We start from the raw sequence: 24,811 nt of genomic DNA, 5'->3' as shown, positions 1-24,811 counted from the left end.
AGCAGTACCTGGTTTATGTACATTGAAGGAAATGATTGTTGAACTTGTGATGGTTTGTCAGTCCATCTGGGAGGAACCCAACTGTTAAATGGTGGTGTATGTTTTGTCCGCAATATTTTATTTTTTTTTTTTAATGTGAGGAGCCATGTGAGGAGCAATGAGTATTAAGAAGTATATTTAACAGGTGATAAGAAAATTTTATTGACCTAAGCACATATCCAAAGTATCAGATGAGATTTTACTGGGTAGTTTTATATGTGACAACTGAATGCCATTCCCCTGAGCTTAGTTTTCAGCACACTGTGGTTTCTTAGTAATAAGGTGGTAACAGTGGTTGGTGAATTACTTTACAAAAGCAATAAGAGCAAGAGGAGAGAACCTCTGATTTTGTATTGTTTGTCAGCTAGTTGGCATAGCTGTGAGATGGTGCAGTGCTCTACAAAGAGTACTATATTTAGCTGTTTCCAAGGAGATGTTCTGTGCGATATTGATAATTGCATTAATCCTTGATTTACACAATCTGCAGGAAAGGAAACTGCTCCTTTCCTTACTGTTGGCTTTTTAATTGCTCAGTGATCTACAATATACAGACGCTTTGATTTTTGTCCTTTTTTTTTTTCCTTTTTAAGTCCTTTTGTGTGCATGTGTTTTGGGGCAAAATGAGTGGTCAAGTGATCGTTTTCTACAATAGAAATGGTTCAGGAACATGAATGTTGCTTCTTACTGATGCTGTCTTACCTATACTTCTTTGATTTTGTTTGTATGAGGTATGTCTGCATGTGAAAGACTTCCTTTGTAAATAGGTTGAAGAGGTTGCTTGATGACATCCTGTATTTTCAGTGTCAGAGGCTGAGAGCATTCATGTCAACTTAGCTTGTGCCAAGAGTACTGTTCAGTTATTCATGGTTGAAAAGACATCTCGCTCAGTGTGTGCAATTTTCACTAGCTAATAGAACAATTTTCCTGCCTCTGGGTTTGATGGTTTAGTCATCAATGAGCAATGCTAAGTGTTACAGCAAGGAGAAGAACGAGCTTACTAATGAGACGAAAATACGTGTTTGTGCTTTCAACTTGCAGTCACTCAAAGCCTGATGACCATGTTACTTATTGGGGAACAGAGGGGGGCATTCTATGTACCAGTCACTTTTTACATAAGAAACCTTCTAGGGCAGTATTACCTGTGGATGTGTTTCTAATGAAGTAAGCACATCGTACATACCTGAAGCTGAATATAAACTTCTGGGGTGGAATCACTTCAAACAAAACTTCTGAGGCTTCACATCTAAAATATATTCTATATAGTTGATGTGTACTGATTGATTTAAGTGGATTTAGAAAGGAAATAAGTCTCAGACTGCTTTAAAAAAAAAAGCTAACAAAGTTTAAACCATGTAGTTCACTATGAATGTTCTGTGTGCTACTGTTGTCCATGAAGTGGAGCTTCAAATGTCTTGCCAGTATCTTCTAGTGTTTTATGAATCTGTAAGGCATATCATATCACAGTGACCGCAAGCAAGTAATTGTGGTTCTAATTAAAATTCTTCAGGTTATATTTGATTCTGATTTCCATTCATAGTTTATGCAGAACTGCAGCTGACCTACTTGTTCATTTCAGTTAAATACTTTGAGACACTGTCTTTTCTTTTGCAGAAAAGAAGAAAGGAGAGCACAACCCTGAAGGAGAAAGGAAATGAGCAGTTCAAGAAAGGAGGTGGGTTGATAATATTCTAATTTCATGTAGATAAATCAGATAAACTTCAGTTAATACTTAGTCATCATTGTGATGTTGTAGAAAACCCATAGGAAGATCTGTCTTTTATCTTCTATATTGTTTCCATCCGGTTCTCTGGAACAAAAGGAGATAGCAGCATGCCTATGCCTAAAGAGTTAAGTTTAGATATCAGCAGACTTGGATTCCTAAAACAGGATTCTCATGAAAGTTAAGTGCTTAAATCCAAAAACGTGATACAGGATTGACTGCCTTCCAAGTGCCAGTATTTCTTTTACTAATCCAAATGGGCTTTTGCTAGGCTCTGAGTTCTTTAATGCACATGCTTAGAAACTTAGATTCATGCTCCCCTCAGGCAGTAGGGCTGAAAACAGCCAATTTCCACTTCCCAGTATACCTTGGAAGTATACCTTGATCACTAGATAGTGGCCTTCCTACTGTCTCTTCAGGGCTCATTAGTATTGTCTTAAATAAGACAAGTTCAGGTGGCTGAAAAATGTTGGTATTTAAGTCTGCCAGATACTGTATAGTGGATTTAGGTACTTGTTCAGAAGTCACTAAATATATTTCTATATGTAGTAGCAGATACCATAATATCACTTTGTCTAGCTCCAAAAGAGCAGACTGTATTACAGCAAATGCATTAATTTACAAATCTATGGAAGTAAACCTGTGAATAATGAAATGATACCTTGCTTTCTAAACTAACTTCTAATGTTGTATTAGAAGCATCTTAATTCTATGATAACCACAAAACCCTGCTGTGCTATTTTTTAATCTGATACAACGTTAATAACATGTATCCCTTCCTTTCTATACATATTTTGTTCTAGTTACTAGTACAGGTATATTTTTGAGTATGATCTAGACAAGAAATGCACTTGAAGACTTCTGTGCCTGCTAGGGTCTCTTCTTCAGCTTGTTTGCTGATACTTTCCAGAAAAACTTTCTGGCAATCAAGATACTGTTAGGGGTATTTCTTGCATAGAAACTCCTTGTACTATTACTTATCCCATACAGCCTAATGGAGAAGTGCCTGTGCTTGATGCCCTTGAAAACAATTATTGTGGTTGGTATCACAAGCACCAGTAAAGACAGCCATGCATAGAGGAGTGGAATACCAGGTCTGAGTAAAAATGAATTCTTTGTTTGAGGGGAGAAATCCCAACCAGAAACACAATTGCAAACCTTTTGAGATAGGAGTTTGAAAAAAATATCTGTGCCTGTCCAAGGCAACTTGAAGCTATTACTCAGTGGTCTGCTTCTCTTCATTCAAGTTGTGATTCCTAACTAAGTGTTTGAGAATTCAGTTCTCTTGCAAGCATATTACAGCTTGCAGGTGGTTGTACACGAAGAAAGAGAATACTGGGGGGAGGAGAGGGATGTGACTTTTCATACTCAAAGCTTCTTCCATGGCTCTATTTAAATTTAAATCTTCCTGTTCCACTTGCCAGATTTTTTGTAATAGTAACAGTGGATTTGGTTTCATTTCATGCCTAGACTGATCTGGCAACTGTTGATGATAGATGACCTTGTTTCTGTATACACTTCCCCTGTACTTCTATATCCACTGTGTTATATGCAGCAATCAAGTAAATGAAGTCAGCTGAAAAATCTGTCATTCTGCAACACACAAACGAAAGGAGTATTTTGTCTGCCATCAGCCAATTAAGCTACATGGTCACTAGATTTAACAGGAGTGTGCAAGAGTAGTGTCACAGACTGTTTGTTGGGGAGCTGACTGTTAGACAATCGCATCCTTGAGAGTGATTTAGATGAGACAGGTAGGTCTTTTTGGTCAGAGCCCTGCTTCTTCCCTTCAGCCAACGCTGGCACTTGTTTAAACTTTTGAGCCATTTCAGCTAGCAGAAAGTGATTCACCACTTAGGTTTTGGGCTTTTTTTACTGGCTTATGAGTTCAGGTAAGCATCAGAGCAGGCAGAAAGGAGCTGCTGGGGGAGCGTTGGCCTAGCTGTTTTGTGAAATTTCGTCCACAGCCTCTTCCTGACATATTCTTTGGCAGATCTTTTCAGTGTGCCTGAGCTGCTAGTGTCTGCTGAAGTGCTTCCTAATCAGAAATAAGCAGACCCTTTGAAGCACCTGGACAGTCGTTAGCTGATGTGTGCAAAAATAAATGCTCTGTTTTGAGACGCTTGTTGGCTGGCAGGGCATTGTTCAGAGTCTGTATAGTCAGAGCAACTACTGAGTCTTACCACTAGTTTAATATTGCATCTTGTATTGAGAAATGTTTCGAAAGAAATCTTAGCCATGTGATTCACTGACTCTACTGCCAGTTGAAATAAATGGTCCGTTCTGCTTTTTCTTATTACACCTGCAGACTATGGAGAGGCAGAAGACTCTTATACAAGGGCTCTGCGGATTTGTCCAGCCTGCTTCCAAAAAGATAGAGCTGTTTTGTTTTCAAACAGAGCTGCAGCAAAAATGAAACAGGTGAATATTCTTTTATTAAACAACGTGTATTGATTATATGACAAATGCAATCATGAAGTCAAATACTAATGATATGTAAATGATGGCAAAGGAATTAAATTGTTTGCAGGTTTTACTGTTTTCTTGATCTCTTGTGTTCCCAGTAGAAATGCTGGTACACTTAGTTTTATGAAGGGGAAATATGAAACTGAAAGTTTCAGTTGGAGCAGTTGTTCAAAATTCTTCTGTTGCATTATGTTTAAAAAGCTTTTTTCCATTCTGTTTGTCTTAACTAGATTCAAAGTCTGTGTGGCAACAGCTATCTTTAAGCGTGTTTAGGATATTCAAACCATGCAGTGGTGGTTTAGATGTATAGCTAGTTAGTGTTTTGCTAAAAAAAAGAAAAAAATAAATAAAAAATAAAAAAAAGGATAGTTGTATAATTGCCTCAAGCATTTTGAAGCTTAAAATGGACTTCCTAACTTGGGCTTTACCAATTCAGTTAGTCTGCTTCCTTCAGGTTACTGTATAGCAGGACAAACCTATATAGTAGGACATTTGTTCTCAACAGAACAAATACTGCTTATTTTATGTATTTTCTACTATATCACTAGGGTAGGCGCCCAGATGTTAACAGAAGTTAGTGACACACTTCAGGCAGTGTGGTAGGCATAGAACACAAAATATGTGTCAATAGAAACTCAAAAATTTAACTTGTAAGCTGATACTGAATTTTAAAAAAATTACAGTTGAAAGTTCTTGATATAAGTGAGGATTTCGTCTTTATAAACAAGCTGTTACACTGCCCTGTAACTGGAGGATGGGGAGGAGAACCTTTATGCCTCTTTCAACTTGCATAGCCTGTGGACATCCTGTTAGTTGACCTCAGCAGGAGCTAGGAGGACCTAGCAACAAGCATTCAGCGCAAGCGTTCGTGTGCTTTCCTGGCATGTGTTGGGAGTCTAAATTTAGTTGTCTGAGGCACTTGTGTAGCTTTTCTGTCATGCTTATTATCATGCTTTCAAAACTATTTCTCTTCAGGCTATAAAGATGGTGCTAAGTTATCTATTCTTCCTAGAATAAAACAAAGAATTCAGGAGAAATTGCTCTTTAATTTTGCCTTTGCTTTTAAAGACTAAATTATTATAGGGAAAAAATGGCAGTAGTTCCTGTTCTCAGGTTATCCCCTGCAAAGTGAACTTCCTTACACTGTCTCCAGTATTGAGAGATGCAGTTCTTGAGCAATGTACCTTACATCCATATTTAGCTATGAATGAACTCTGTGGTAGCGTTGGAGTGTTCTCGCTCAGCTAGAATTATCTAACTCATTCTTGGGCTACCAACTTGTTTGAACAGACTAGGAAAAATGGGATTCTGTAACAGGAGATGCTGAAACCTTTCAAATATGAAAGCTGCAAAGTGAAAAAGCTCCTCATAATCCAGACATTAACTATTCATGTCATTGGGCAACTAATCCAATAGTTCTAAGGAAGACAAAGATGATAAAACTGTACACAAACATAGCTCACCTGTATAGATCAGTAGAACCTAATGGACTGATACGTTGCCCTGAAAATAGAATATTAACAACATCATTAAGTTTTTTTCTTTTATGCCTGCTGTATCTATTTTCTTTGCACTAAAACAGAAGCTTGTCAGGCATTCTTTGGGGATAGTTTCTGTTTTAGGGATAAGAAAACCTTCCTTTTGGTGTAGAAAGGAAGGAACCATCTACCCTTATCAATACTGCTTAGATCTTCAATATAAGCACAGAATAATTTTCCTCTGCATATTCTTCTTTTTTTATCCTTAGTTTAGATGAAAACAGGATCTGTGTCTCAGCTCTTTTGCCTTTTTTTTTGGGGGGGGGGGAGGTGCTTTTTGCCTTTTTGTGTGTGTTGCATTATGAACAGATTGCCTGCATTGAATCTTCATTGTCTGGGTGCTCAAAAATCCTCTCTCTGCTACATCAAGAAGTTTCTCATGTTGTTCCTTATAGAGAAAGCTGTATCAGTGCTAAAGGCAGTATCTGCTTTCAAAATGTCTTATCTCATACAGACAAGAATTTACCCAGGAGTCTTGGGAATCAACTATTCCAACCTCTTAATTAATTGATGAAGGTAGAAAGGCTGTAGCTCAGTTAAGCCAAGGCCTGCAGATGTGACTCAGCCTTTTGGCTGTAGCTTGCTGCCAGCTGTTTAGTGCAAACTGATTAGTGGGACAGCCGTGCAATCTGAATGCTGGCAGTCTGCACAGAGAGGAAGCTAATCACTGGTAAAGAGCTCTGAATCAGAAGCAGTGCTATGAAAAGCCTTGATTAGATGAATATCCAGGTTTCTTGGAATGTCTGACAAAGCTTTTTGTTTGCAATAGTAAATAATTGGTTTCTCAAGAAATATGATTTAAATATAACTCTTTTATGTTCTAGGACAAGACAGAAGCTGCCCTAAATGACTGCAGCAAAGGTATGGCTTTTTTCCTGTGTCCTGCTCTTGTGCCAGATCTTTCATACATAAATCATGCCAGTTAGTGCCTTTCTGCAAAGCTGTAATTTTTGGCATAATAATCTTTAAAGAATTTGTAGAAAAGTTGTGGTGAAGGTGAATCCTGTATCTAGAATTTATTTTGTGAAATGTCTATCAAGTATCAAGTTTTTATTGTCTGGATTAATTTATTTTCTGATCTCTTGTATCAATAAGACTACTGCTTATACATTTTTTTTTAAACAGAAAAATCTTTTTTTTTAATGGAGACTGTTTTCCTACACCTATTATTTTAAACCTTCTTCTACCTGCTATTCCCCCCCTCCCCCCGCCAAGATCTTGAGTTTAATTCCAGTTTCCAAAGAATTGTGTGGCTTCATGGAATTAAAGGCATTATCAAGTCCCTTCTATGCAAGGCTTTTGCTTTGTCACAAGGGCTTATGCTCTGCAGTTCTTGTCCTGCTTCATTTTATCTTTGCAACTCCTGGTGAAATCATTTCAGCTGTGCATTGCTTTCTTGCTTCCACCCACTGACCCATGCTTTGAATATTTGTCAAAATCCCCATGTCAGCTGGGAAGAAAAGTCCAATTAACAATCAGAAAACTAATCCAGTGGCTGGGTGTCAGTACTGCTTGTACAGTAAATATGAGTTTGTATATGCTAAAAGTATTCTAAAAGGTAGCAAATTCCAGCTGACCTCTGTCATTTGGAGATTTTGCCTTGCTTTGGTGGTGGTGCATTTTGAAAACGCTTCTGTTAATTTTATAGTGGCTGAAAGGAAATTGGTCTGCTTTCCAGTGCAGAGACTTAAACCAACCATCACTTGACACTCCCCAGGGACTTGGCTTACAAACTGCAATGCAACACTTAAGAGCACAGCAGAGCAATTCACACTAACCTGCAATTTGCTGACTGTAGCATTGTCTTTGTCCTTCCTGAAGAAATAAGTCAGAATGTTTCGCTGGAGGATCCTAGATTTAGTTGTCCTGAGAACAATTTTAATGGTTTAGCAGTTATAAAATGGGCAGTCTTTCATGCTGCCTCTTTCTCTGAAAACTGAAGGAATAAATTCTTGAGAGATTACCTTAAACAAGTTACTGGTAAATTTAACGATCGGTCCTGCACCAGTAAACATGGTCATGCCTGCCAAGAGAATAAGGATAAGCTTAAACTCAATCAGTATGCCTCTCTACTAACTCATAGAGCTAATACAGCTGTTTGTGGATTCCCGACCCAATTTAACTGTTTGATATTACAGTAAATTCAGAAGAACACCAATAGCTTTCCTGGAGTTTGTCTCAACTTGCCCTGAGATAAGCAGGGAAGTACTTGCTTTCCCTGGTACATCTTTCTTCAGGTGTATGTAACTCTAGATATAGCTAATAATGTATCCTTACTATGTACAGAAAAGATGGAAAAATATATCTTGTATCCTGCAAATTTCTCAAGCTTCACTTCTAGTCTCTGCATTATATATTATTGCAAAATTAAACATTTTTGTGCATTGTAAATCGTCTATATGTAGTGGTAGATTATAGGCATTAAATGAAACAGGATCAGTTGCGTTACTTCCATATGCAAGTGCAAGATATGCCTTTCTGAGTTATGCCTTGTCTTTTAAACTGCTACTCTGCTTGATTCTAAGCTGCGTTACAAAGATGATGACTATTAACATCAAGAATTTAATACACACTGTGTAGTGGGGTGTAGAAATGTTTCAAGTGAAGTGGTGCTTTGCTTTTGTTTTCTAGCAGTGGAATTAGATCCGAACTATATTAGAGCCTTGCTGAGGAGAGCAGAACTATATGAAAAAACAGAAAAACTAGATGAAGCTCTGGAAGATTATAAAACAATCCTAGAAAAAGATCCATCAGTTCATCAAGCCAGAGAAGCTTGCATGGTAAGCTTTTTCAGCAAACCTTTGGGCTAACTTTAAAACAAGGCCTTTTCTCTCCCGGTCTAAATAGCGCTGCTTATGCAAGCTGCTTCATGGGCGGTGGCAATAACTTTAGTTTAAATCAAGAAGTGTACTGCTTTTCTCTTCTGCGTTTGTATAAGGAAAATTTTATGAACTGCTGCAACTTCCATGATCATTCTGAGGTCTATAAAGCATAGTTCTTAAGCTTCTTAAAATGTGTGTGAAAGTGTGTGTGGGTGTTCAGAGCTGTTAACATAAAATTACAACTTCACCTGTTGAACAGGCCTTCTCAACCATCTACCTACCTAGTTGATCACTGAATATACTACAGTTTGTACTTTGCTCTGATTTGATTCACCCCCAAGAATATCATGGAACTGTTACAATGCGGTAATCTCTTTAAAATAATATTTCTTTCAAAACATGCTCTGTTAAATAACATTCTGATAAACCTCTAACAAACCTTAGACTTCTGATTCTCCTGATATTTGCATCTGTGCATGTGCTAGAAATGTGATTTAGGCCAGAAGCTCTGACATATGGGCTGTTTTTAGTCCTTGCCTGATCCTAAACTGCCTGATCCTAAACCACTGCTGCATTTTAGCAGCCATCGCTTCAAAGAGGATCTGCAATTTAGAGATCAGAATACGGGTACTGCATAGCACAGTTTTTGCTAGATAAATAATTGGTTAGCCTATCTTTCAGTAGGGTTAATTTTCCAGTTGGTGAATTTGCAGTCAAATGCCTTTGTGGCATAATTTTAAAATAATTACTTTCCTGTTGAGTTGATTATATAACTCTGGGGGTGGCAAAGAAGTTTCTATCAAAGTTGTTAGCTATGTTTGAATTATCTGTAAATCTACTTCAAAACTTTGATATTTTTGTTTCTTGATTTGACGTATTTGCTTTTTTTTGCTATGCTTTGAGTGTGTATTGGCAGCCTTGAGCTGTTTTACTAACATTTGCTTAAATCTGCAATTAATCTTTAAGGATTTAGTCTCTCACTTGAATAAAATGGCGCCACGCAGCAGTGTGTCCTAATTCAGCTACTTTCTTCATTAACAAACAAAATGAGTTTTGCAGCTTTATATTGTAATTGTTGATTGAAAGCAGACATTGGAGCACAAATACTTCAAGATTAAAGGTTTCTGAGGAATCTTTGCCGTATCTCCGTAAGTGTAGGAAAATGCTGTAAGAGTTTCCTTGGGTTTGTGGACAGGATGACCAATGGTAACGTAAATTCCTAGCACTTCTGAAACCCCGTTTTAACATGTAAATAATCCCTACTCAGTGAGCATTTAAAGTTACTCCCACAGCTGTTAATTCGAGGTTATAAGCAACTCTGTGTAACATACCAGCAGGAAGTGATTTTTCTAGTGGTATTTAGGATGTTAATACTTAATGTGAAGAATAATAGTGGCTTTAGCTTCTGAAAAGACCCTCTGAATTTGTGAAAAGGTGGCAGGAAAGGAGAGCTGTTCTGCACATAAAGCTCCTCTTAAAGGCTGCTTGCTGTTCTTCTATTTGGAAACAAGTTGTGAAGGCATTTTGAAAGGATAAATGGGGTAGGGATAAGGCTAGACAGCCTGTAGTTTTGAAGGAATGTGTATTATGAAAGGCAGCTGCTGTCAAGAATATAATGGTGGTCACTCGAAGTGGGCGCTTCAGGTCATGATAGGTGAATGGCTTAACAAGCCTTCCAGTCCCTGTAAAGAGTTGCCCATCTTCTGCAGGTAAAAATGGAAGTAAAAGCAGTTTTTGGTTAAGATAAATGGATATAATTTTAAAACAGTACTTAGCTGGGCACCTGAATCCATCTGATGGTATTTGATTTTTTTTTTTTTTAATTGGTTAAATTTTCAGAGAGCATGATTACCTGAGGTTCACCTTCCTGTCAGTGAATCTGCACTATATTCTACACCATGGAAGAAAGAAAATCATGTGTATTCACTCCCAGAATCTTTTCTAAAAGCACTTTGTATACATTAATGTCAAAATCTGTTTGAAATCAGTTTTAGGTGATTTAATTCTCCACTGGAGAAAATAAATCATTAGTACGGACTTCCCGCCCACTATAATACAGTGTTGTAGGTGTCAGATTAGAAACTGCTTTAATAGCATATTAGATAGGAAGCCTTGCCTGAAATTATTTCCTATGGGACTGGATCAGTTACACTGATGGCAGAAAAATATTCTGCTTAGCTGTGTAACTCCTATTAGTGCTGTGCATGCTAAGGGTGCGGTTGCAGAAAACAGCTAAGCTGATCTGCCAGCTGCCTGCTGCTCCAGATGTCGTTTGGTTGCTTTCCTGGTGCTGGCACCAGCCCTGGTACTAGCCCTTTTCTGACCCTATTGAGACAGCTGGTCCTGTGTCCGGCAGACAGCTAGCTCTGCCAAAAGGAAAAACAGCAACACAAAAAAAGCCAGCAACCAGAAAGCCCGAAAGTGAATAGCTTTCGATGGACGCATTGGCTTTCTGGCATCAGGCAAGTCCTAGTGCAAGTGCCAGGGAGAAGGAAAGAACATGTGGCCAAGGTAGTGCAGGGACTAGGGCCGTCCCTTTCGGTAGCAGCCCGTGACAAAGTCAGTTTACTGTACTGTGAAACAACCCCCTGATGTTTGTTGCCTGCATCTGGTTGAGAGCAGGGGAGTGCTTTAGCACCTAGCTCTTGGCGATGGCCTAGTAAATGACAAGCTTGTCAAACATCGTTACTGCATGGGTAGTGAATGTGATGGGTCTATCATAGTCTAGAGATGTATATATGTGTTGGCCTCGTTCAGTCTTCTAGCTGAGACTGTCACTTAACTGATCCAGTAATTCAACTAAATGTCTGCTGACATTTGTAAAGAAAATGATAACGTTTAGTTTTTGTAGTTTCTAGAGTATTCTGTAGTCTCTTAACATGATCTTAGACCTCTTTCTGGATCTAATCTAATCTGTTTAGTTACTTGGTAAAATAATATTAGTGTAGAGGAGGTGCATGCTCTCAGTGTGTTTTAGCAACCCTTCAACAGCTGTGGAGACCAGATGGATTGTCATGAACCACCAGCCATCAACACCATAGATCAAGAGCAGTGTCAGTAGGTGGTGTGAAATGTAAGGGGTTTAAAACACACATGTTTTGGCTGATTAGAAACCTCTATAGTTATACATACAGCAATATCATGATCTTCCTTCAGTGAGTATGCCTCATCTCTAAGAATTTTACGAATAAGCCCTTGCTCAGGAACCAGTAGAGATTTGTCCTAGAAAAGAATGTTCTTCCTGGCCATCTTTCAAGAATGTTTTAGAATGAGCAGTGATTTTGTAGCTAGGAAGTACAGAGGTTGACTGTTACAGATGCCTTGTGCTGCTTGGCCTCATTTTATTAGGCAGAGACTTTAGGCTGACATGTGGTGCAGACCATATTGTACAAAACACCCTCAATTTACACCTCAATGGGATTTAGGGCATTCTGCTCCGAGTTGCTCCTGTTCTATGTCAAGTTTCAGGGCTGTCTTTTGAAACTAGCTTAAAACACTTCTCTTGAAGATTTGTTAATGAAGTGCTGAAAGACAGCTAGTTCTGCATTCTTCTAAACATAGTGAAACTTCACAACAGAAAACAATTCACTATAATGTCAGTTCCATGTGTGTAATCAACATGAGTGTAATATGCAGGGGACTAAGAGGCTCTGCTTTATTTTAATCTGAAGTCCACTCCTCTCTGCAGAAATAGTGCAGCACTTTTCCACCACCAGCAACACTAATAATAAAAATGATGCATCAAGGCTATTCGCAAATAACTAGCTTCATTTGTTGTTAGAACCAATCCTCCTTATTTCTATGTATAGAAAATATTTGGCATACTGCTTTACGAGATGTAATACTTGTGTTAATTGATATATTAAAAAAAAAAATCTTCATCACAGAATATTTCTTTGCTGTGGTTTTGGCGTATCTGCTCTGTAAGTTTGATGCTGCTTATTTCAGTAGTTCAGCATTAGTGCTTTGACTATAAAGCCCTGTGTGGCACACTTTAGTTACTTTTGACATCTTCAATGCCAGATTAAAGAGTTTGAAGTTAGTGTTTTGTGGCCAAATAATCCCTATTGATGCTTTTCCAGAAAGTGTTTAATTATGTAGTATCAATCTTAAGGTTTTGTTTTTAGCAGATGTATAAGTGTTATGTGAATTTTAGCTTCCACACAGCTTCTGAGGGACTAGCAAGCCAGATATACAGTGTTAATTACCAAAAAGAAGCTGTACTTTGAAAGAAGTGTCATAAACACATAAGAAACAGCTGTGCTTATGGACACCTTTCTATAGCTAGCTAACTTTTGCAAGTATTTTGGGGGAGATAAGAAATAGCGAGTCTACAGAATATTAATATTCAGATGGACAAAACATGGAACATGTATTTCAGATCTATTATTTGTGCCTTCATTTCCTGCTGAAGAGAGGTGCCATGTATGTCAAACCAATCCAAGATTAAGTAAATCTCACAGCCACAGCCTAAACTGAAGTTAGAGCCTGTGGATAGCCACACGTTTTCCTGTGGCCAGCTCAGGTCCAGATTTCACCCAACTTAATAAGCCCCCCTGGGCTGGCAGAAGTCACATGTGGTCTGACTGGGCTAATTAGATCTGGCTCACTGGTGGTGATACTGGGCCTGGGCCGGTTTCAGGCTTAGCCATCCTTTTGTCTGTGTTATATTCCTTAGTATTCGTTTATCTGATTTCCTGTGACATACTGCTTCTCTTCCCCATTACTGCAGAAAATGGACTGTATTTGCTTGTCTTCACCAGTGTATGCTGCTTTGAAAGGAAAGAATAATCAGGCTGCCTTGTCAAGGCGCTTTTTCTTGAGGTGAACATCTTATTTTACTGTAGTGATATCATCAGAATGACAGACCCATATATGATAACTGGAGCTATAAATTACAGGAAAGAACAGGATCAGGAAATTGAGTTCTTTAACTCTGTTCAGAAGCCAATTATCACAAGGGGAGTGTGTGCAGAGTGAATCCCACACCTGTTACCACAGTCAGCAACTGTAATTAATTTACTGATAGCACCATTAGAGTAGATCTGTCTCATTTGCTCTGACCTCCACAAGAAGAGAGAGTATAGTTACACCTATAATTGTGTCCTGAAATGGCAGGAATATATGGTGATAAGCATAGTATAAAAGCTTGAAATAGTTACTTCTGAAAGTATGAAAAAGACCTATTTAAAAATGTCTGTCATTCATGCTATATTTTGTTTCAGTACTGTATTTTAACTGATGTAAACTGCCACATAGTATAAATGATGCAATGGTAAGTTTAGTTGTAGTGAATGTAAAATTCTAGTTAAAAGTGGTCATAGCATTCATTTAGCAAAACATGATTACTATGTAAAGAGAGGAGATGAGTCACAGCTGTTTTAGGCATAAATGGGAATCTGTAATTATTAGGAGTGCACAGAGCATGCAGTTACTTAATGCTCATTAGAAGCATTTGCAAGTTTTCTGTTTGTGGTGGTATAAGAGATCTTAACACTGGCACCAGTTCTGAAGAGGTGGGAAAAAGCTCCTAAACTTTTACTTGGAGCTCAAGTTTAACTACTGGACTTTGCTTCATACAATGAAAATTGCCAGATCAAGGCACTCATTTGTAATACCCTCTCCTCTTTAGAAGCATGACATAGATGGCATAATAAGATGCTGCTCATTAAACTATATCCTGAAGTTCATAGACAACTAATTCAGTGGTGTTCTGATAAAATATTCATACTTACATCTTTCTTCATCTTTTCATAATACAGATTTCCTTGAAGTGTCATGCCAGCAAGAGCTGAGTTCATGGCTGTGTCTTTCCATACATCTCTGTGTTTATGTTCAAAGTCAAATGTTATGCTTGCTAGTTCCTTCAGTCTCTTCTACCAAATTTAAATGCATGCAGCACAGGAGATAGGGCTAAAAATATACTTTAATTCTAAGCCTCCTAAATTCCATAAACTTGTCCAGATAATATATACCAGAATAAAATACCAGAAAACAGATCAGACTTTGTTTTTTCAGCAGTAAAAATGTATGCCTGTATGAAACCTGCACTTACAAATTACAGCTTACTGTTTGTGTGAACTGATGTAATAGGGTGAATATAGGTTTCCCAAATAAGATGAAAGGGTCAGTTTGACATAAAGATTTCTTTTAAGCCATCCTGGGTATGGGTATGCAAATCAACCACGGTAACCCACAGTATTGTTGAAAGCATGCATCTAATTCCAATTTTTCCTCTCATTTCCCACAGCGATTACCTAGACAAATTGAAGAACGGAATGAAAAGTTAAAGAAAGAAATGTTAGGTGAGTAGCTTGTACATATAAATTGCTTCCATAATAATGTTAATAGTCAACTAGGAAAATAAAAATGCATGACTACACAGATCTCTTGTATAAAACTTAAAGAAGGAAATGCTTGTTCTGTATTAAACAACTTTCCAGTTTTATATTGCTTAATTTTATCAATAGAAAGTTGTAGCCATATAATCTCTTACTGAGAAAATTATTAAATTTAAAGAAAAATAATCAGACTTCTTAATTTAATTTTGATGCATGAAAAAGAATGATGTGAAATAGAACTATTATGCCTGCGTTCTTTCCTGCCCTGCAAGTAAACTTTTAAAAGGAATGTTCCCTTTTAAAAAAAAAGCAAAGATAGGGTTTTCATCAAACCTTTAACTGAAAAGTTGTCCAGATGATGCACAGATATATTTGATCTTGCATCTGAAGAAATAAATTTGGTTCCTTATGTAGCATTTTCTACCTGTAGACTTCCAAGCCTTCCTATCTATTCAGTGTTCTGAATTTTCTCAATTTTGTTTATGTGGAGGCTGAAGCAAACCTACCTAGCATTGTAAAAAGGCCTTAGGCATTGCTAGGAATAGCATCAGATCTCCTAACTACATTGTTCAATGTCTGGTTAGATTTGACTTTTACAATTCTGTACTAAAGGATACTGCTGTTTGAAACTGTTTAAAGAAAAGAGTTTAATATAACTAATTTAAATATATGTCCCCCCCCGACCATCATTGTATTGTATTGCTTGGATAGTATTTGAAATAGTGATATATTTCAAAAGCATAGCTATTTAAAGCTGATTGTCCAAGTAAGATTGGTTTTCATGTGTAATATTAATAAGAATAAAGCACTTCCTTACACAAGTCTCAGCTTCATGGAAACTAAGCATTCATAATAGTTTGGGGGAGAACCTACCCCCTCAAAAAAAACAAACTCACCCACCTGCAGAAAGCTTCTGCCAATGTTGCCTATTGCTTCCTAGTTAAAAGAATTTGTGTTTTCTTATAGGTTCAGACACAGCATAAGTCATTCAGACCTAATTAAAATGAGTTTTTATTTCTTTTCATTTCTATTATTTAGAAAATCCACACAAGGTATGCAGTAATGTACAATGGCTGAAATACTATTTTAAGATGAGTAGACTTGAGGGTTTGGGTTAGGAAAGGGGAAGAGGATGTCTTTGGAGAATTGGGTTAAATAAACTCAGTGTCTTTCATACTATTAACACTAATTCTTAAAATACTTGAGAAGAAGAGACTGTTTCAAGGGCTTCTGCTGAAGTCAGGGTTTTTCTTTAATTGAATGTTTTCTGAATGCAGTGCTGTGAGTCTAACTTGCTCTTGTTTTCTACTATCTTGCACTGGTAAATTTGAGTAAAGTTGCAATAAGGCTTTCTACAGCTGCTGTCAGGAGCTACTTAAAATATGCCAGAGGTAAATAAGATTGTGTGATAGGAGTATAAATAAGTGACAAATGCAGAAAACTGTTAGTAGGATGATGCATAGTTGTAGGAGATTGGTCTCAACATTGAGTAATATGAAAGCAGTTCTTGAAATTCTTTGAATTCAAAGAAATTCTTTGAATTCTCCCTTTAGACATTGATAACAATAGTACAAAGGACCTCACTAATCACAAGGGACTCCACAAACAAACTTAGCATTATAAACTGTCATTACAGCCCAGTCTCAGACTGCTAATTTTTGCCTAGATTTCTGATTAGGTTTGACTTTTCTATAAGCTATGAAACCAGGGGCAATTAGGATTTCAGGTTTGGATTGGTTTCTGGAGAACCAGCTCAGGCTGCCTCTGTTGGGATTCTGGAGAAGGATGTTCTCTTAAATCTCTTCTCAATGATGTTAAGTATGTACAAGGAGATGCACTGATGTAAACAGCCAGGCAGGACAGCCAGAGTAAGTGTGAGGTAATGCAGCATCTAACCATACATGTCCTTGGCTCTTGTGTGTGACAGGATTCACAAATTGTTGTATCTGTTGTCAAAATTACATGATGCCATTTGGCTGGGTGATGTTTCATTCTCAGCTGTGCTTGTAATCATTAGTGTAACAAATTGAGGAATTTTTCTGTAATACATTCTCTTAATAGGACATTTGAAATTAAATTTGGAATATGGTGGTAACCAGAGTCATTTTTAAAGTGTTATTAAATTCCCTGTATCCTGTCTGCAAGAGAGGAAATAGGGACATCATGGTCCAATGATGCAGGCCTGGGAGAAAAATACTTCCTAAGATTTTCAAAATGCTGCTGCTCTACGTGAGGTCAAAGACAGACACTTACAGCTGCAGGTAGGAGTTCTGGAAAAAGGGAAAGAAGACAAACTTGAAATAGCCTGGTGGTTGAGACAATTGTATGGATTGGTTTTGCTGTACCATATATTTGTTTTAAGCTGGTTCAACTTTTTCAAGGACTTGGTTAATGGCAGTTATCCACTGAGTACTGTGTCAGAATAGATAATTGCTTGCTGTAATCTCTTAGGAGATTATCTGGTTATTGGTAAATGGTGCCAAGGCATGCAAGCATTCCCCTGCTTTCTCCCAGCAAAGCCAGTGGCAGTGCCCCTGGGCTGTACCCCAGGTTTCCTGGCTCCTGGAGAGCAAGTTGGACGCATCCAGTAGTTCAAGGCAGAGCCAGGCCTGCCCTGGCAGCACTGGCCTTAAGCTTAAATAAATAACAGCGTCTCAAAGAATGCCACACTTCATGCTTTGGCTTCTTTGAAGTTTGGGGTTGCACTGAATTCCTATGGTAGTCAAGGAATCAGCTGGTAACACTGTTTTTTTTCTAGGCTTTTCTAGGCTTTTATTTCTTCTCTCTCTCTCTCTCTTTTTTTTACCAGCTGAATAACCTATCATGACTAGAACTGCATACAAAAAAAAAAAAAAAAAAAACTAAAAAAAGAAGTGCCTCCTTTTCGTTCTCCAAATGTTTCCTGTTTTCCTATGCTACAGCTTGTTACCACATAGTTTGTAAGAAGCTGAAACCACAACTTCTTAAGTGATTGTGTGTAAATAAGAGTACACATTCTTGGCTGGATTTTTCTTTCAGACTACCTATGAATTCTTGCATGCAAGTGATAGCACATGTGATTAATGAAGTTGATGACATTTAAAAATTTTATATATATTTATATATATAAATATATATGTATGTATAGATGCTTTATTGCCAAACCAAGTTCATTTCTGCTGTGTCTTTTTTGCAAAGGTTTAACTTTTTCAAAGCTGGTGTTGGCATTTAAATTATTTTCATATTTTCCATTCCGTCTTTGCAGATGGGTGCTGCCACTTGTCAGTGAAGTTTGCTCAGTAGCAGCTAACCTCAGTTTACTGGAGTTTCACAACATAGTGAAAGCTTAATTTATAGTACATTTTTTAAAAGTAGTTCTTAAATCTATGTGGCTCTCTTCCTTTATGCTCTCACAACACGAGCATCCTCTGGCTGCTGAGAAGGCTTTGGAGCTGAGTCACAGCTCCACACGCTTGCTTTTTTTTTTTTCCTCCCCTCCCTCATGCACAGTCTCTCTTTTAAGAGAGTGCTTTTTTTTTTTTTTTTTTTTTTTGGGGGGGGGGGTGGGAGGGAGGAGGGCTGAGAAGGGAGGAGAGTGGACTAAACTACAAATCTTAATTTAGGGATGAAAGGAGAGTGGGGGAGGAGGAAACAGTGCTTTCCTACAATGATGGGTTTATGTGCTCAAAGCAGCAGGAGCAGTGCTTTGGGCTCTTGTTCCTGGAAAAGGCAAGGCTTTCTTCTGCTTCATTAACAATTTAATAAATGTGGCTGCACCAAAAGATGTTGCTGTATGTGGATTTAAATGATTGAATAGGGAAGTGACCTATGGTTGTATTGTTTAATTATTCAATCAAAGCTGGGTGAGATGAAGAATATAGTACAAAATATAACACACAGTCTTTAGCCTCCCCCAAAGAACGGGCCTAGCTGCAAGCAAGAATACCGAGACAGTTGTTCTGTGTTTATTGACTCTGGTATGACCGGAAAGGAGCCATCATACTAACTCTGATTAGAAGAGACCTTTCACTGTTTCCTGAAACAGGCAAATTTGTCTGCCTGCTCCTGAGCCAGCTGCAAGGCTTGGATAACTTGTAAACTGTTTACAACTGGCTCTAGGAATGCCAGATTCTGCCAGGGTTCTTCCACTGCTGGACAAAGACTCATCTCACCCCAAAGCTTGAAGCTAAGCAATGACCAATCATTTGTCCAAAAGTACATAGCAACTATTCATCTCTGTAAAGCTCTTCAGAGCATCTCTATCACTGTTCTATAACCAAAATGTTTTTTGGATGCAGTGTAAAAATTACCAGCTTGGCTTAATAGTTCATTTATCTTAAATATAGTATAGGTTAAAAAGACTGGTGCAACAAAGCTAATTTTAGCTGAGCCACTCACTGGAATGACCTTGTCCAAATCACTTGACCACTTCATCTGTTAATCTAAACAGGAAAAAATCAAATTGAAGAGAAATACTGTTCTACAAATTGATTGCTTTTGTTGACTAAGGTTGTGTGTGTTTGTTTCCTGCAGAAATTTCCATTTTGATCCTCCAAAGATTAGTCTTGCTTTAAAATAATTACACAAATCTCAAACTCAGTTGTGAACCTGCACTTTAACACAAGCTCTTAATTACGCTGGCATACTTAAAAATGTGATGGTAATGATAACCATTTCTTTATGCAGTTCTGAGTTTCTTTAGATTAAAAAGGCTTACATTCTTTTTTCTCTCAGCTGTCTTCATGTATTTTCTGTGAATCTGTATTCAAAAAAGGTGCCCCTGCCCCAATTAACTCTTGCAGAGGTGATTGAAGCAATAGTATATTTTGGTTTATTGTGGTGGTGTTCAAGCCGGGTTAGCTGTTGCCAGACAGTTTGCCCCTTACTTCTTGCATCAGTTGGGTAAGTTAAGACTTTGATACGATTTCTGTTCTGAGCATGGGCACAGGCTGCCCGTGTCATGCGAGGCAAATCGCTTGATCCCTTTGTACTCCATTTGTATAGCATAAATACTGCCTGTCTCTTTTTGTACAGGACTTGTGTAGGACTTTGCTCCTTATGTTTCTGTACTTCTACATCATTATTGTGAAGTTACTGCTTCTGTATGGCTTAGTAACAGAGCCCTAATTAAATTCTGAGTGTTCTGTGTGTTGTAGTGAAGAAACTTAGTAAATGGCAGTAGTGACAATTGCACTGCTGGGCAGAAACAGGCAGCTTCAAGGGAGAATTTGTCTTGGATGCTTTTTTATATATGCATATATATGGTAGGAGTTCGTATTAGTTTGCAGTTAAATTCTAATGTGTCAGATGAGGCTGCTCTTTACTTCTAAATTCTCTGAATGTATTCAAAGGAGAAGATGTCTAAAATAATGTAGAACACGTTTCATAACTGAGCTGGTCTACAGAAAGCATGTATATATAGAAGTAGGAATAGGTGTGGCATTTACACATTTCTTAGTTCCGTGACTGTGACTGCATTAGCAGCTTAATTGGGCTTGCTCCATGCCAGCTTTCCATGTTGTTGCTCTTCCCCCTCCATGTGCACACATAACTCCCTACAAAACGGCATCTGTTGTCTTGAAGATCTAGTAACAGTAGAAGACTTCTCGGAAGATGTATGTAGCCTGTGGATGCAAAACTAGGGCTGGCGTCAACTTGTACAAACTTCTCTTCTTTGTTCCTTGGGAATTAGTCTACAATTCTGTATCAAAGCCAGGAGGAAAATAATGCTTTCCTTTGAAAACCAACCATCTTCCTTCATCTTTGCGGTGTCATGCCAGCAGCTCAGCTAGCCAGTGTTCAGTCAACGTTGAAGCTTCTTGTTTAATTTGTTGTTTAGAGCAACCTCTACTTGTTTAATTTCATACGTTTTATCTATTCTGTTTATCTATTCTATCATCTCTGTATAGAGATGACTTTTTTTTTAAAAAAAAAAAAAAAGGATTTTCCTTTTTTGTCATCCTCCTTATTTAGGTGGTAGCAAGACTTGTATTTAAAGAGTTGGAAAGCTTTTCTAGTATATATCAATAGAGGCCTTTAGATTTTATTAACTGTCATACCCTATATAAATGTAACGATGCTTGTTAAATAGTGATTGCTTAGAACTCTTAACAGTGATAAATTAACTAGAGAGTTGTAGTTTTGAAGGTAAATTCATGATGCCATATCTTTAAACATGTGCCAAGGTTTTTGCAAGCAAAATGGCTGTAATGTTACTATATACTTCAAATATAACTGCAGGCGCAAATGAATTTGCATGGAAGATTGTTTTATTTTTCCTTATATCAATATACACATGTAAAAGGAGATTTTAATAATTACAAATAGAGTTTGAAGCTTTTCTTTTTCACTTTATTTTGGAAGTCTAGGAAACTGGGCAGTTACACTTGAATGTTTACAGACCTATAGCTACACTGAAAATGGTAGGACCTGAAAACTTTGCATTTGAAAATTGAGTGTTGGCAGTTATCAGAGGTTAAATCCAGGGTTAAGCATGTGGGAGAGCAGTGCCTTGTTATGAGTTATGAAACTCACGTCAAGAGCCTGTGATTGAGGAAATCAGACACTTCTAGATAGCCACAACCCTGAGTTTTTGGCAGGGCTGCCTGATGGACCATTCAGGATTGGTGAAGGGATCTGTTTTCAACTCCAAAGTTAACAGTTACTATATCACAGTTAGAATTTCTTTAATTCTCTTGAGCCTGAGTATTTAACAAACTGGAGACACTTCCACAGCACTTACCTTAACCTTTTACAGCTGAACTGTGTAGTTGGGCATATTCAGTGGAGTCTTTCCCTCTGCCTATTTACTTACACATTATTTCTCTTTTTTTGTTGTAGGCAAACTGAAGGATCTTGGGAATTTGGTTCTCCGCCCATTTGGCTTATCAACAGAAAATTTCCAGATAAAACAGGATTCATCAACTGGTTCATATTCCATTAACTTTGTTCAAAATCCCAATAACAACAGATAACATGAATTGAGTCTAGTTCTGCTGGCTTTCAGGCTTCCTGACCAGGTGCTTGCATGTATCAGTGAAAGGATTCTGCAAACATTTATCAATCTATCCAAGCAAAGATAGACTCGAGCATATTCATTTACCTGCTTGTGGAATTACTTACAATGTGGATGTAAAGCAAGTCATTTGACTTCTCTTAGTGATAACTTTGTCCAGTGTGTGATTTTTTTTTTTATTATTATTATTTTTTTTTTCCCTCTACTCCCCATTCCCTGTTGTGGTGTTTAGCTTGCCTGACAGACAGGTTCATTCTTTGGCTCATTCAATGCTGGCAACAAAATTCTAGCGAGCAATTCAGTTGAATCAAAATACCCATGCACTTGTAGCCAAATACAAAGCCTAGTAGTGTCCTGGGGAGTTAATGAATCTAGCAGAAGCACTTCTTCACACTTAGCAGGTGAATATGACTGACAGCATGCATGCAAGCAAGCCAGCCTCTTCTGTGGAATACTTTTCTTTGTAATAAAGGCTTGATATTTCTGCTGGTTTGGTTTGTGAAGTTCTTACCTCATATGAATCCTTCCTATGGTGGTTTGTTGTTAAAAATGCTTGTAACTACTCACAGATAACAAATTTGCAAGACACTTGAGGCATTTGATTTTTTTTTACTTTTTTTTTGTTTTGTTTATAGTGGTATCAGTGAATCAACCTTGAGGCTACCCTTACACCAGAGTTTTTCTTTATTTTTTCTGAAGATGACAGACAAGCTATGTACGAAGTACTTATACTTTGTAATGGTACCATAAAATTGTTGGAATTTGCTTGTCTGAGATTCATTCATATGCAGATATTCATAATGGAAAACAAATAAGTGACATTAGCATCGATTGCAAATGATCTTCATAGTGTACTAGACCCAGAGAATTTTGAAATATTTTTATACATGTGGTATTCAAGCTGGTCCTTCAGATTTTGGAAAAACAGTATCTTTTGTAACTGCTTTTTTTTTTTTTTTTTTAATAATACCAGTGCTGAAATCTTTGTTCGAGGCACTTTTTTTTTTTTTTTTCAGTTTTCTCTGTGCAGGTTTTAAATCATGATTTAATTAAATAATTAGTGGTAGCTGCCTGTTGGCTATTAGTTGTCATCTTAAATTTATTTCAGGAACTCTTTTATGTACTTAAGGGCTGAAATTTTTAGCAGTTGCGTGCCTTGAGTCTTTACACTGATATGCCTGAAAGGGGCATCTCTCAAGCTCAGGTGTGTTGAGGGGGAACAGTTCTTCGTGCTGTTGTTCTTCGCTTTGGGCAGACATGGGAGGCTGATAAAACTGTTGCTGTTTAACTCTTGTCCTGCTACATTTAGTTTTTTTACTGTATAGTTGCCTGATAATTTGTAAACTAGATATCAAGTCTGCAGGTAATATGTTTAAAAGAATTCAAATGCCATTATTGAAAGGAGAGAGAGAGAGGCCATCATTTGCAGCAAAACCTGTGCAGACTTTCACATCTTCTGCATAATTGAAGTGTCATTTAACTAAATAACAGAAAACAGCCTCTATGATTTCCATGTGCTGAGATGTAATTGTTGTCATGCTTTATTAGATAGGTTTCTACCATGCAAGGCCAAATTTTCTTTACTAGGAAAGACTGGGCAAGCTGGTAGTTAAATGGAGGAGAGGTTTTTAAGATATATTTTGCTCCTCAGCGCAACCAGAGCACAGCAATTGCTGGAGAGCTGTTTCCAAGCCAGCAGCTGGGTATGTTGGACTCCCAGTGCCAAGGCAGAGGGCTGAGCTAGCTGGGCAATGAGGGCATGAGGGAAGGTGCTAGGAGAGGAGCCTGCTCACACTCAAGAGGCCATGCAGCTCCAGATAGGCTAACTAGCAGGCTCTGAGCTGGCAGCTATGCAACCACCCTGCTCTTTGGATGCTAGAAAGGCTTCTTAGGTCAGGCAGGGTCCTGGGACTAGCGTAACTATGAATAATCTCTCCTGAAATCTGGAGCACTAGGGAGCAGAGATGTCCCGGCTGCTCCAAAGGAGCCCTGAGCAGAAGCAGCACTCAGCTGGAGCTCATAAGCTTGGCTAGAGCTCAAAGAGAGGAGCTGTTCAAGTATGTCTGAATCATACTTCCCTAGAGCTCCTACTTCAGCATGTGATGGGTAGAGACGTCACAGTTCTTGCTGTTGCAGGCTCTGTGGTGTCTGGGAGCGAGTAAGTGACTGGCCCTGGAAGAAAAAAAGTGTCTGTGCCTGGAGCAGACTCTTTGCTGAGTCTTTGCTAGCTGACTCTCCACCTGGCCCGACAGGCAGGGAAGGGAGCTCAGGTAGGCTTGTGTCTTGTTTACCAGCACTTGCAGTAGTCTCTCTGCATCACTGACTGTGAGGCTGCTCAGGTCTGAGCACTGCCATGTTCACTGCAGTACTCAACGGCAGTTTTCACACCCACAGAACATATGTAAATAGAACCATTTGGAACATAAATACTTTCTCTATATACTTTTATTGGTTATTGCCAATTGCTATCTTTACTTGCTGTGTGTGCGTGTGTTTACCAAAGTAGGGCTGCTGTGCAAAATTACAGCCAGTGACCTAGCGACCTGCTGCTTTGTCTCACAAATGAGTTCAGGGAAGTTTTCCTCCTGTTCCACTCCTGCTTTGTACCTTTAAAAGCTTGGAGGGCTGCACATTTGCCTTCTTGGGTGAAGGCTGGTTACCTTATTCTAGAAAAGAAAGGCACAACAAAACTTTTGGAATTACTACCTGATATGCACACACTCTGTTGAGGCAAGTGTGCAACTTCCCTTCATTTTAAAGCCATAGGTCCACATCAGGCATCCAGCAGGGAAGAACAAATGAAGCTGAGGGACGGCAGCTGATTCGCTTTTCACACTTGTGTTTGTAATCTAATTGTGTTGTGTGAAAAAAGCAGGTTAGTGTCACTGAAA

General features: G+C 38.2%; 1 protein-coding gene across 3 annotated transcripts in view; it reads left to right on the top strand.

Annotated features, from left to right (window-relative positions):
* Positions 1 to 22,406, top strand: part of TTC1 (tetratricopeptide repeat domain 1) — a 33,598-nt gene extending 11,192 nt beyond the window's left edge. For all 3 annotated transcript variants that reach the window (XM_062587226.1, XM_062587225.1, XM_062587227.1), the window contains exons 3-8: positions 1,651 to 1,711; positions 4,068 to 4,180; positions 6,588 to 6,624; positions 8,395 to 8,543; positions 14,836 to 14,890; positions 21,746 to 22,406. In XM_062587226.1, the coding sequence (XP_062443210.1) occupies positions 1,651 to 1,711; positions 4,068 to 4,180; positions 6,588 to 6,624; positions 8,395 to 8,543; positions 14,836 to 14,890; positions 21,746 to 21,879 (549 nt within the window). In that variant the 3' untranslated portion in view covers positions 21,880 to 22,406. The remainder of the gene's footprint in view (positions 1 to 1,650; positions 1,712 to 4,067; positions 4,181 to 6,587; positions 6,625 to 8,394; positions 8,544 to 14,835; positions 14,891 to 21,745) is intronic.
* Positions 22,407 to 24,811: the final 2,405 nt, after the last annotated feature.

Source organism: Rhea pennata, chromosome 14, assembly GCF_028389875.1.
Source record: "Rhea pennata isolate bPtePen1 chromosome 14, bPtePen1.pri, whole genome shotgun sequence".
Taxonomy (NCBI): domain Eukaryota; kingdom Metazoa; phylum Chordata; class Aves; order Rheiformes; family Rheidae; genus Rhea; species Rhea pennata.
The sequence above is the reverse complement of the archived record's forward strand: the minus strand, read 5'-3'. Positions and strand labels throughout refer to the sequence as shown.